This window comes from Coregonus clupeaformis, chromosome 16, assembly GCF_020615455.1.
Source record: "Coregonus clupeaformis isolate EN_2021a chromosome 16, ASM2061545v1, whole genome shotgun sequence".
Taxonomy (NCBI): domain Eukaryota; kingdom Metazoa; phylum Chordata; class Actinopteri; order Salmoniformes; family Salmonidae; genus Coregonus; species Coregonus clupeaformis.
This window is the reverse complement of record NC_059207.1, coordinates 42,373,380-42,386,213: the sequence shown is the minus strand read 5'-3', so window position 1 is coordinate 42,386,213 and position 12,834 is coordinate 42,373,380. Positions and strand designations below refer to the sequence as shown.

At 43.0% G+C, this 12,834-nt stretch overlaps 1 protein-coding gene across 1 annotated transcript in view; it reads right to left on the bottom strand.

Moving 5' to 3' along the window:
- LOC121584695 (voltage-dependent N-type calcium channel subunit alpha-1B-like) overlaps window positions 1-12,834 on the bottom strand; it is a 161,591-nt gene that overhangs the window by 20,162 nt on the left and 128,595 nt on the right. Inside the window, exons 23-32 of the mRNA XM_045225721.1 lie at window positions 12,292-12,421; window positions 11,723-11,782; window positions 10,211-10,317; window positions 4,898-4,994; window positions 4,592-4,752; window positions 4,047-4,184; window positions 2,638-2,839; window positions 1,647-1,811; window positions 1,286-1,396; window positions 1,067-1,150 (exon numbers count right to left, since the gene is read on the bottom strand). Of these exons, the coding sequence (XP_045081656.1) occupies window positions 1,067-1,150; window positions 1,286-1,396; window positions 1,647-1,811; window positions 2,638-2,839; window positions 4,047-4,184; window positions 4,592-4,752; window positions 4,898-4,994; window positions 10,211-10,317; window positions 11,723-11,782; window positions 12,292-12,421 (1,255 nt within the window). The remainder of the gene's footprint in view (window positions 1-1,066; window positions 1,151-1,285; window positions 1,397-1,646; window positions 1,812-2,637; window positions 2,840-4,046; window positions 4,185-4,591; window positions 4,753-4,897; window positions 4,995-10,210; window positions 10,318-11,722; window positions 11,783-12,291; window positions 12,422-12,834) is intronic.

The window sequence follows — 12,834 nt, the reverse complement described above, 5'->3', positions numbered from 1 at the left end:
GCCGTAGCAGATGGTGGGCACATCAGTGAAGACATTCAACAAGAGGACAATGCGGAGAGGGCGACAGGGAGAGGGGGAGAGGGAGAGGGAGAGGGAGAGGGGGAGAGGGAGAGAGGGAGAGAGAGAGAGAGAGAGAGAGAGAGAGAGAGAGAGACATAAAGAAAGCCTGTCAGCTCAAAACACACACTTAAATCAGTCAGAGCATTGGACAATGATACAGACATCTGGACAGATACTGTAGGATACTGGACAGATACAGATACTGTATTACTAGGAGAACATTAAAAAACAAGTACTACAGGGACTGAGAGAAACATGTTGAATGATTCACATATAATTACTAGGAGATGGTAATAATGATACACACACACCCATGCACACGCACACACAAATCCTATTCCCTGTTGCATTCAGCTGAACTGCCTCACGTTCTCACGTTCTCACTCAGAGCCCATATCAGGCATCAGTGAAGAATCAATAATGTTAACATGTAGCTCTGTTCACAAACTCTCTCTCTCCCCCTCTGGGCCCGAGCCAAGCCATCTTTGCTGAGACGGCTATTCAGCACATCAGGCCAAGCCCACTCTGTATACACAAACTGCCTATACAGCCTTATGTCTCTGCATGTCACTAAACTCCCAGTACTCTGCCTTATTAACCTTTTACTGCAGTGGGCAAAATCAGGGTCACACAGAGTGTTTCTTGGTAGTCTTAAACAAATCTACTTTGAAACAAAAGTATACACCTCACACAAATGGTTATGGGCTTAAAAACATAAGACACCATGTCAGATATAGAGTTGACATTTATTCAGTTTTGAGTTTGGATCCCAATATTATACTTTATATACACCACAGAATACTAAAATATAGACATAGAAACTCCGGATTTTCTGCGTTTAATAAATCATGTTTATTAATTATGAAATTATGGAAAATATTAATAACATTCCACCCATGGGGCCACTAGAGGGTGATTTGGTCATTTGACTGCAGGAATGTATTGTAATGTATATCGAGGAAAGTGGAAGAAGCACATTGTGTGCTCTGCTGGACTCTTAGCTTACATTGATTTCTGTGACCACGATGTCAGTTATACTTCCCAGCACCGTCACAAAGTCAAACACGTTCCAGGCATCCTTCAGGTAGTTCTGGAATGAGAGGGATTGAATATCACTCACAAACTCAAGGCATGCAGTGCATGAATTCAATAAACTTCAAATCATTGATAACCTTTGCCATATTGACAGCATGCAGATAAACAGGAAGAACGACAGCAAACCGACCAGCGGACCGAAGGCGATGATCTTCAGAATGCACTCCAGAGAGAAGAGGGCAGTGAAGACGATGTTGAAGTGCTTCAACATGGCCTCGTAGAAGTCTGGAGCTCCATGGAACTGGTGCAGGGTGGGTGAATGAGTGAGTGAGTAGGAGTGAGAGTGAGAGAGAGCGTGTGAGAGAGAGAGAGAGATAGTGAGAGAGCGAGAGAGAGAGAGAGAGACTTGATAAGCAGATAGCTATACCTCCTAAAACACCAACACTGTGTGAGTAGGAGTTTTTCCTGGCCACGCGATCAGACTAGGAAAAAATCCAGGCCCTAGTCATATCCTACTATATTTTATGGTGACTGAGATGGACTGTACCAACCTTCATCATGAGCACCACGGTGTTCAGGGCGATCATGATCATAATGGCGTACTCAAATGGGGGTGACACCACAAACTTCCACATCCGGTACTGGAAGGACTGCACATTCTCTGGCATGTAGCGGGTCAGTGGCTTGGCGTTGATGGCAAAGTCAATGCAGGCCCTCTGAAAAGAATGAGACGGAAATGACATGCATCCAATATTCCCTTTCATAATCGCCATCCATTTCCTCATCATCATGACCATCAGCACAATCATCAGTTGTCAATCCATCACTCTTTCAACCATTGCCTTCATTAGGACCACTGCATCTGTATCATCAACTCAGAAGGAAATACTGTGAAGAAAACAATGAATATCTTACTAGACAGCAAGCAGAGAGTCATGATTCTATCAGAGCCATGTGCAGAGGAGATGTCTGAATCCAGAGGATGGATACATGGCTAGCTCCTCCTGGCTGTGTTCTGGCTCCAGTTAGCCAAGTCAAGTTAGGTTAGCATACAAACAGACACAGGGAGACGTATCTGTTGTGTTAGTTCAGAATAAGGACGGAGGGAGATACTGTATATCTATCTAATAGGGTCCTGGTAGACATGAGGTAGGGGGGATAGGGGATGGCTCGCTGGGTTGGTGTCCACCCGTGTAACCACAGACGGGGCTCCAGAATTAATCGTGGACCTGTGGACCTGTCACACTGGCCCTCACCTGGGAGGCTGTACTGCATCTGTTGCTACTGCAGGATCCACTGCAGCCTCACCGCCTCAACACGCACAACTGAACCCAGCATAAAAAACAACAACAACAGCAGTGAGAGAAAGACTGTACCTGCACTGAGTACTCAGCATTATGTAAGGGTGGTAATATCTACAGAGCATAGTGAGCTTTGGACTGCACAGGGCACTTATGACCAACACATCACAAATGGAGAAAGTATACTTGGAAGAAATATGAATTGTTATTGCTTCGAAGTGAGTTTTTTCCCGTACTCTACCTCATTTTTCTCCAGGCTGCACTCTGACATGGCCTTGTCTCCCTGCTCCTGGAAGGTGATGATGATCAAAGCCACGAAGATGTTGACGAAGAAGAAGGGGAAGACCACGAAGTAGACCACGTAGAAGATGGAGATCTCTATACGGTAGCCTGGACTGGGACCCTGGTCCTCAAAGGTAGCATCCACAGAGTGCTTCAGAACACTGGAGAGGAACACAGGAACCATGCTGTCAATATATGGAACCACTTACCACAACAGTCAACTTTGGTTAAACTGCTGGGACAGTTTATGACTAAAACCTAACTGGAAAATAAACTATTTAAAGTTCTATGTCTAAAATTAGGGACATAGTCAATTAAAAGCCTTTGTTAAAATGTAATAGGCATGTGATTAATGTTCAACGCTGCTGATACAAAGGTTCATTTTCATCAGCCGTGTTAAGATAGTCTTTACAGTAATAACCCATCTGAGAGAGAGAGAGAGCCTGGCCAATTAGCCCTCCAGGTTATGAGGACTGAGGCTTATTTAATGGACTTCTCCCCTGACCTAAAGGACTCACCAGTCCATAATCTTTACATATCATAAATCACTGGATTGTTTAATAACATAGCTAATTCAATGATTTCATTGAGGAGGACAGAGGAGCCGGAATAAGAAAGAGAATTATGCACAGAAGACACTCTCTGGGGTGCTGACCCGACAAGCCGGCACACTGAATGTTTGGCCATTTTAAATGGTGTACATTGTGAAATAAAATAAGCATGTTTTTTTTTTTATTATCTTGTTGATTGATGACCACCCAAGAGCATTGTGCATGACTACAACATAATAATAATATCTCTACCTTAGAGCAATCCTTGCTGCTTTGTTCTGGGCAATCTGCAGCCTCTTAATCTCACTTGCTGATGCATTTCCCCAGACCACAGAACAGTAGATCACCTGACTCCCAATTAATGCTTGGGTTGTTTGCTTAATAATCTTTCACGGTAAATATTTTTCTATCCTTCTGATCTTGCATGTAGTTTTAATTATTTTCTTACATAGATGAGTTATTTGAGACGACCATGATAAGCTGTTGTCTAGCTGCACCCCTAGTAATTTGGTTTCTGCTTAGATATTATATAAATTACAGACAATTAAAGACAATTACAGAGACTAGCACAGCACATTCTCAGAACATATCCCCAGGGCAGGCTTGTTCACCCTCTACTGTTCTACTGTATGTCTGTCTGTCTGTCAGTCTGTCTGTTTGTCCGTCTGTGTATCTGCCTGAGAGCTACAGCATATTGTCCGAACATATCCCCAGGCCCGTTCACCCGTTCTACTGCCTGTCTGTCTGAGAGCGACCAGTCCACCAGAGACCTCAACTTTACAGAGCTACTCAAAAGGAACCTGGAAAGTGGACTTACTCGGGCCAGCCCTCTCCGGTGGACACAGTGAAGAGAGTGAGGAAGGCCCACAGCACGTTGTCATAGTGGAACTCATACTTCTTCCACACCCGGGGCTGGGCAGCCACCTCATCCTTATCGTAGTCCAGGAAACTACCTCTGTTTAGGGGAGAGAGAGCGAGACGGGACGGGACGGGGACGGGGGGGAGGGGGACGGGGGGGAGTGGCGTACAACTTACTGCACAGGAATATGAATACTGAGATACTCTTTTGATTAGACTGACACCGTCCACAAATTAATAAGATCCCCAAACAAAAACACATAATTACTGTAATCATTTTCAAAGCAGCACTGGGCTGTGCTTCTCTCTATTGGGGAAGATAATTGTACACTGGCATAGCGGCATTCAAAGCTGCAAGCCAGAGCCAGGCAGGAGGGGGAGCCCTGCCTAGTGCTGTTACCGTTATTCCATGGTTTGCTCTATCAGACTGTTGGGCCCAGTGCCTTGGTGCCAACGTTGTTCATATGCCTTCTCCTGTTTCATTTCAAAATGCTGTAGACCTACCTGCAGTCCTTCTCCAGTCCCTTAGACTCATCGGTGCAGTAGAAGAACTTTCCCTTGAACAGCTGCACAGCGATGACAGCAAAGATGAACATGAAGAGCATGTAGACAATGAGGATGTTGAAGACGTTCTTCAGGGAGTTGACCACGCAGTCAAACACAGCCTGAGAAAGGACACCCCCCCACACAGAAACATGGGGCTGGATTAGATACTGTACACACTGATGATTATGTCCTGACAACACTCATTAATAAGTCAACAGCAGTGAATACATGTGACTGTAGTGTAGTGTAAGTCCCATACGGTACCTTCAGCTTTGGCAGGCGTTTGATGGTCTTGAGGGGCCGTAAGACTCGCAGCACTCTGAGGGACTTGATGGTGCTGATGTCCTTTCCTTTGGACCCTCTGCACAAGAAAAACACTAAATTAGACAACAAATCTGTAAGGTCTTCACTCAACTACTAAAACCTGTGAGAAGATAGTTGTATTCATAAATTGCTCAAACAACAATTGCATTACAAAAGAGGCAAACCACTTGTGACAGAAGTCAGTAGATTGTTGATAAATCACTGTTGCTTTTAAATGTTTCATGAATCGTAAGGCTTAGACTAATAAACAGAAAGTGTTTGAAGAATGCTCTCTAGTGGTCTTGACCAAACGTGACTGGAAATATTCATTCTAAAAAAAAGAAATTAGATTTGTAGGAGAACGGTTGGTACTATATTCCCACTACTTTAAATACATTGTATTCAATAGAAGACATTCAGAATGATGGTAGAAAAATACAACGCATAATACATGGGTAAACATTTTTGTCAAAGCTGTAGATGCCCTTGGGACGGTAAATTGTCTGTGACAACCAACACCCAGCCCCAACTGAGAATGGATTAGTAATCTCACATAGGATCATGCCTCTCCAAATCATTCAGATAAGCGTAGCATGTAATCCTGGATTACATGAGCGAATTAGACACTTTCTGGATTTATAGCATTATATCTCAACACATATTTCTCCATGCAAATAACACCAGAAAAGAAATCAAGTAAATACACGCTATAGACTGTGCATCAGGTTTCTGCAGAATAACGCTAACCAGTGATACAAAAGACACAGTGATGTTTCTTTTTAAAGGAACCAATGCTGTTTCATACACACATCCTCGCTAAGTCGTTAAGATGGGATGGTGATACAGACAGGCGACTGAGGGAGAAGATGACAGGATGTCAGTGAGGATGTAGAGTATTAAGACTGATGGGGAAATACAGGAACAAGTGATTTAATAGACTTTCTCAGACACAATGGGTGGAAGAACAGAAAATCTTCTGAACCAACGTCAAGAATTCTGAGCAGAATCCCATTAACTCTCCATGTACATTAATGTTCCCTACAGACTCAGAAAATCTCTTGCTGAATCAGCACCTTGGGGAGCTGTGAGAATAGCAATACAAATGCCTCACAATGCAGGCATCTCCAAATGAAATACAATGAAGTGATACATAATATTGCATATTATGTAAAATGAAAAATGAAAAAAATAAAACGAAATATGCACTCACTAACTGTAAATCGCTCTGGATAAGAGCGTCTGCTAAATGATTAAACTGTAAAATGTAAAATGAAGTGATACAACATATTGCATATTATGTAAAATCATGGTGTAAAATCATGTACCAATGTATGGTACAGTACACAAAATGGTAATTGGTTTAAGGTAAAGCATCCCATTGGTGAAACAATTAGGGATTTTAATGACCCCAATAAAGAGTCAACAACTGATAAATAAATTGACACTATCAGTATGTGATACTTCACATCAATACATGTCATATAAATGCTCCTTATCAATATACATTACAGTCAACTTCGATATCATAACACAGGGTAAAATGTTCCACACCAATGTCACTTAATCTCATCTCCATCTCTCTAAATTTGGAGACTGCTCTTAAATACAACATTAATTAATCTGTTGTTAAAGTAAATCCAACACAGCAGTCACTGGCCGTAACCTATGTTTCTCATCAACTAATAGATAAAGAGAGACTTGTAAACACCTCAGCCTCTAGTGGAAATGACTAACACGGCACCAACAACACAGTCCAGAAGGAGGAAGATGACAACAGAGAGCAACAAATCTGCCAACACACTACATCTTCCCCTTCCCTACCCCGCCTCCTCCCTGTCTGCTGGCAGCTGGAATCGCACGCACGCACACAGGCACATACACACACACACACACACACACACACACAAACAGACATATCACTTCCCATCCAACTGGGAATAAAGGCCATCCTGTAACTCTAGTATTCCCAACACAGCATGGTCATGTGATATGATGGTGTGGGGCTCTGGTATAGCTCTACTCTACCACAGCAGCATGCAACGTTCATGCTCTGATGCACATTAGTCCAGCATGCTTTCACAGTAAGTAGAGCCTGTGGTTTGAGATCACACAACACTCACACATGACAAACCACACATGACATTCTGATAGCTTTCAAATAAATCTTGACCAGTTTGTAGAAAAACACATGTGACTTGGGAGGTTCATTGGGAGCGTTTGGAGTTTTCTGCAGGGTCTGGATGGTGACAGAGCTATGAGAGAAGCTTGTTAAATATTTAATGAGGCATAATTATCAGGTACAGGTGGCTGGTCTGTACCATACTTCATCTCCCTGGAAGGAGAACCAAAACCACCATGTTCTGTCAGCACCAGCTATTTTTACCACTACTCTAATGGTAGTCTTAGATTCTCTCTCTGTCCATGTGGAACAAGACTGTATTATGTTTTAATGTGTGCACCGATAGGTCTCTGCTTGGTGGGTCACCCAGGGAAAAGAGTTAACAGAATAAACATGAATTTGTGTTTACATTAGCTGAGAGTATTTGACTTGGGCATAAAAGAGTGAAAATAAATACAAAGAGTCTGCATAATGATTAGAATGGCCAGTATAGCCAGTGATGATGCTGGAATTTAGGCCAATCATCAATTATGAACACGTTTTACTTGAGTCTCTTACATTCAGATTGGAGAGTGAACTCCCAGAAAGAGAGAGAGGTTTATTTTGAAAGCTATCAGAGGGACATGGCAGAGGCTCCTGGTCTGTAAAGGAAACCCTTTACTCATACAGGTTTAGAGACGTGATCCTGGTCTAAGCAGAAGAAAGAGGGGTAAGAGGGGAGAAGGGGTTCCCCACCTGGGCACACCTTGTGGCGGTCTGATGGGGAAAACAGTGAAAAAACACAAAGTACAGAGCACAATTACGGCGGCTTCCCACACAAAGAAAATATGAACATGTCTGCATAAACAGGTACAATCTAAACAATATAATATTGTGAATGGAAATGGGCCTATAATATATGAAACCTAGACGTTTCTCGTTTACTGTACTACTTGTTTGTCAGTGACAGACAGTTGAATGCTATTGTGAAAGTGAGAGGAACTGATCCAACTAGAAAAGGCCCTATGCCACATAGCAATTTAGGCCATAATGACACTTCATCAAGGATAATTGAGTTGCATAATGGCTTTCATTGTTAAAGTCAATGTTCATAAAACAGACAAAAACCGAGTTGTATTTGCCAAAAAGATACTCCTGCCACTTGTTTGGGTTGCACAGTAACAGTTTGTTTCTTCTGTACGATCAGACATACAGTATCTAAAGGACAGAAGACACCTGACAGATGAGGAATGTCTGAAGGAAGACAGAACAATGATATGTTGTTGTTGAGAGATTTAAGGAAGCGACATCTCCTGAGTGGCGTTCAAGGCAGCTAGCTCCACAGTGTGTAGCAGCAGGATGGATGTCAAGCGGTGCATCCAACACAACAACAGCTGCAGAACACTGAGCCAGGCAGTTAGTCCCCAGACCGTGTACAGTAGTGGATGACGCATCAAGGTGGCGGTACGGTTCATTCACAATGAGGCAGTGGATCACATGGAGATGACAGGCAGAATGAGGCCCGGGACATGCAGGGAGAATAATGTCCATCCATCAACATCAACACGGCCGGCTGTCTGTCAGAATGGCTAGGGGGGAGTGCTGTAAACAAACAAACGAGTGGGAATGGAGGCTGGTACTATATGGTCAGTAAGCAGTCACCAATTTAAATACCTTGATGACACCATAACAGTTTCGAAGACACTCTAAAGTTCCATGCAGAGAAAGTGGCTTTCTTTCTTACTACCTTACTACCTTGTACAAGTAGTCACTGCTTAACTATGTGTGTTTTGTAATGAAACCATGAGCTGATATAGAGTAGAATGATCATTCTCATCACAGCAACAGATGTATTTGTCTAGTGCAGTCCAGGTGAATATGTAGTCATGATAAGAAACAAGGAGAACGAACACTGAGGTGACATGCCCCCTGTAGCGGAGAGGAACTTGGACACCACAGAGGATCTATGGTCAAGCAGATGAATGTGAGAGAAGACAAGTGGATTATGAAAAGATGAACAGAAGAGAGAGAGATGAGTGTGTCCCAGAACAGAACAGGCCTATGGACTGAGCATAGACCCTGTTAGCTCACACACACAGACAGGCAAGACGAGAGAGAGAGAGAGAGAGAGAGAGAGCGAGAGAGAGAGAGAGAGAGCATTACCCCATGAAGCTCCTTCAAGAGATCCAAGCCACAAGGAAACAGAAGAGTAATTTTAAGTCAATAGCGCACATAACACATGTACACACACACACACACATACACACACACATAGCATGAAACAGAGCATTTTGTGGAGGTTAATTTAACGCAATTACACCCCCTACTGCAAAACACCCCAACCGGTTTCTCTATCAGCACATAAACGACTAGGACATTATGTATTCCTATTCTCCAGTTGTGTTTTTATGGAACTAATGGTAGGTTCAGTCAATACCCCAGGCAGCAGCAGCATTAGCAGGCATACAGGACTAAACATAGTGTTTCACCTGAATGGCCCTATTCTCATTCTCACAACAAAAACAGTTGGACCAAAAACTTGGCCCAAAGATTGAGTGTCACGACTTCCGCCGAAGTTGGTGCCTCTCCTTGTTCGGGCGGCGTTCGGCGGTCGTCGTCACCGGCTTTCTAGCTGCCACCGATCTACGTTTCTTTTTCCATTTGTTTTGTCTTGATTGTACACACCTGGTTCCCATTACATTATATTATTTCCCTATTTAACCCTCTGGTTCCCACATTTTGTGCGTGAGACTTATGTGAGCTGGTGTGTTTTCCCTGCGTGGAAATTAGTGTTGTTTATTCTTCGAGTAAAGTACGTCGTTTACTCAGTTCTGTGTCCTACACCTGACTCCGTCCTACCGCTGCACATTGACACATGACACTGAGCCAATAATGATTACAATATTGCAGCAGTAAGAAGTAGCAGACATCATCCTTCAGGAGTACATATTCTATTGTATTGATGCAAGGAATTTCATGATGAGGAATTTCTCTGATGGGAAATGACAGACTAATTATAGTGCATGTAAAAAAAAAAGCAAGCACAGCATGTCTACATATTTTACAACCAGTGTCTGGGAAAGTGCAGTTTATCAGTTTCTTTAGTAAAAGTTGACTTATCTTTTTTGGGGGGGATGGGGAAATTATGAATGTTAGTAAGAAAATATTAAACTTACGAAAATGCAAATGCCACCAGTGCGCCACTGACCACAATGAAGTCCAGAATGTTCCAGAGATCTCTGAAGTAAGAACCAGGATGGAGCAGGAGGCCCAGGTCAACCATCTGGACCAATTAGAGAGCAGGGTTAGATGCTACAGTACACTGAGGGTGGCGCAACCTCCCATAGTCCTACTCCAAATGTATTAAATTAAAGCCCCAATGCAGTCTTTGTAATTTTATTTTTAAATCATAACTGTATGTCTAATAAATCACTGTGTGTGTTTATTTTCATGAAAACAACTCGAAAATATATATTTTTATCATTTATTTCCCTGAGCCTCTTTTGGCCGTTGAAATGCTCAGTCTGTTCATGTGGGCTTTAGGAAACAAATGTGAAGATATTTACATACACAGCCCTGACTGGCTCATAGGATGGTCTAGAGCCCACCCCCTTACCCAGATGAACAGGCATTGGTCTATTATAATCAGATCACATTGTGACATCATGATGTGGGCTAAAAGTTCCACCCCACCTGAACAGGATGAAATTCCAGGCATTTTTTTCAAACAACTCTTACACAAAAAGGGCATTATCATCATTTTCACAATTTCAGAGTGTTATTTCGACCTCCTAGTGTGGAAATATCATTAAAAAAAACTGGAAACATTTTGTTAACATCAAGTTTTATTGCAAATATCTGGCGTTTTTGAGCCATGGATTTGCAAATAGACTGACTGGTTAACACTTTTTGTCTTGGCTAGCTAGCTTTTTTTTATGCATCTGGACACAGTACCATCTTTTTTGTTTCACCTGGCTGCCAATTCCAGATCTTTTGAGAACATCATTTGAGGAGTCGCCTGAAGCATGAGAGGAATGGGAGACAGAGGAATACAGCAGTCCTGAGGCAGAGGGCTCGTAGAGAGGACGACTGGCTACTATTCTGAACTTTGTGTTGTGAGCTTTCTGGCGCCCCAGAGCTGCTGAGGCATCACCCAAGTGGGTGCTACACAGAGTGGAAGAGGAGAAGTCCAGTGGCTATAAGACTCAGGCTGGTTCCCAGACTTGCCCTCTACAAGATCATCAGCAGACTCCATCACAATCATCTACCATCCTCTGTCCAGCTCCCTTCACTCAAGTCATGAACTGACCCTCTCCATCTTTGGAGGATGCAGCTATCATAGACTTGGCCTCTATTAGTTGACCTGTCATGATACAGTATAGGTCTATTGCTTGTTTAGTTTTTTTTGCTCTTGAACCGCTTTGAGATTCTATGAAAAGCGCTATAGAAAAGTAATAAATCATTATTATTATTATTTAAGTGCTCTCATTTAGTAATGCATTTAATTTAACATGGTATGTGGCATGAGGCCAATACAACTATAGAAGTAACTGAGTGAAAAACAAAGAAATCAATTCTAGTCAAACGTAGTGGAAGTCTAAGACAGCTGCCAAAAGGGATCTGAAAACATGTTATTTTTGTTCAGTCATTTCACATGTAGTAAACATCAGTGCTATCCAAGCTCTTACCTTAATCACCATCTCAAATGTGAAAACTCCCGTGAAGACGTAGTCCAGATACTTGAGCACCTGAACAGGAGAGCGAGAGTGCATTAGTAATAAAAAAGAGGCCATGCAAATGTAATTATTCCTCCAGCTCATTTGAACAGCTGTCTGATCCTCTCCTTGCTTACAGATAGATTTGGATTAACTTTGTTGTCACACCTGTCATTATTTTTCTGACTGAGTCATCGGAGATGTCATGACCGTGTAGATGTAAATCAGGGATGGGCAACTGGCGGCCCGCAGATCAATTTCCCCCAAATGTTGTACATCAGCAGTTTTTATCTCGTTATGTCAGTCCCTGACAGTCACTCAATTAGCCCGTGTCAGCAAAAACATTTTAGATCAGTATTCTTTGTTGTTGTTGGGACTGCGCCCCATATTTTTTGTGGCCCCCACCCCCATCAAAGTTGCCCATCCTTGGTATACATGTAGATGTACTGACTATGGCTGCCAGATTGAGGGGGCGTGTGTGTGTGTGTGTCTGGCATGTCTGCCTGTGTGTGTGGTGTGTGTGTGTGTGTGTGTAGACTCACATTGTTGCGTGGAGCGTTGGCCTGGACAGGGTCCTCTGCAGCCAATGCAATGCTACTCATAGATATCACTACCAGGATACACATTTCAAAGTACCGCAGACTCACAATGTAATGACACAGACGCCGCACCCTGGAAAGAGGGAGAGAGAGAGAGAGAGAGAGAGAGAGAGAGAGAGAGAGAGAGAGAGAGAGAGAGAGAGAGAGAGAGAGAGAGAGAGAGAGAGAGAGAGAGAGAGAGAGAGAGAGAGAGAGAGAGAGAGAGAGAGAGAGAGAAATAGATCCTATAGTCCATACACAGCTCACCTGAGAGACATCAGCTAATTTAAACACTGTTCCTAGTAATGGCTGGCTGCATATAGACAGGCTATCACAGTGGCTGGCTGCATATAGACAGGCTATCACAGTGGCTGGCTGCATATAGACAGGCTATCACAGTGGCTGGCTGCATATAGACAGGCTATCACAGTGGCTGGCTGCATATAGACAGGCTATCACAGTGGCTGGCTGCATATAGACAGGCTATCACAGTGGCTGGCTGTTAAT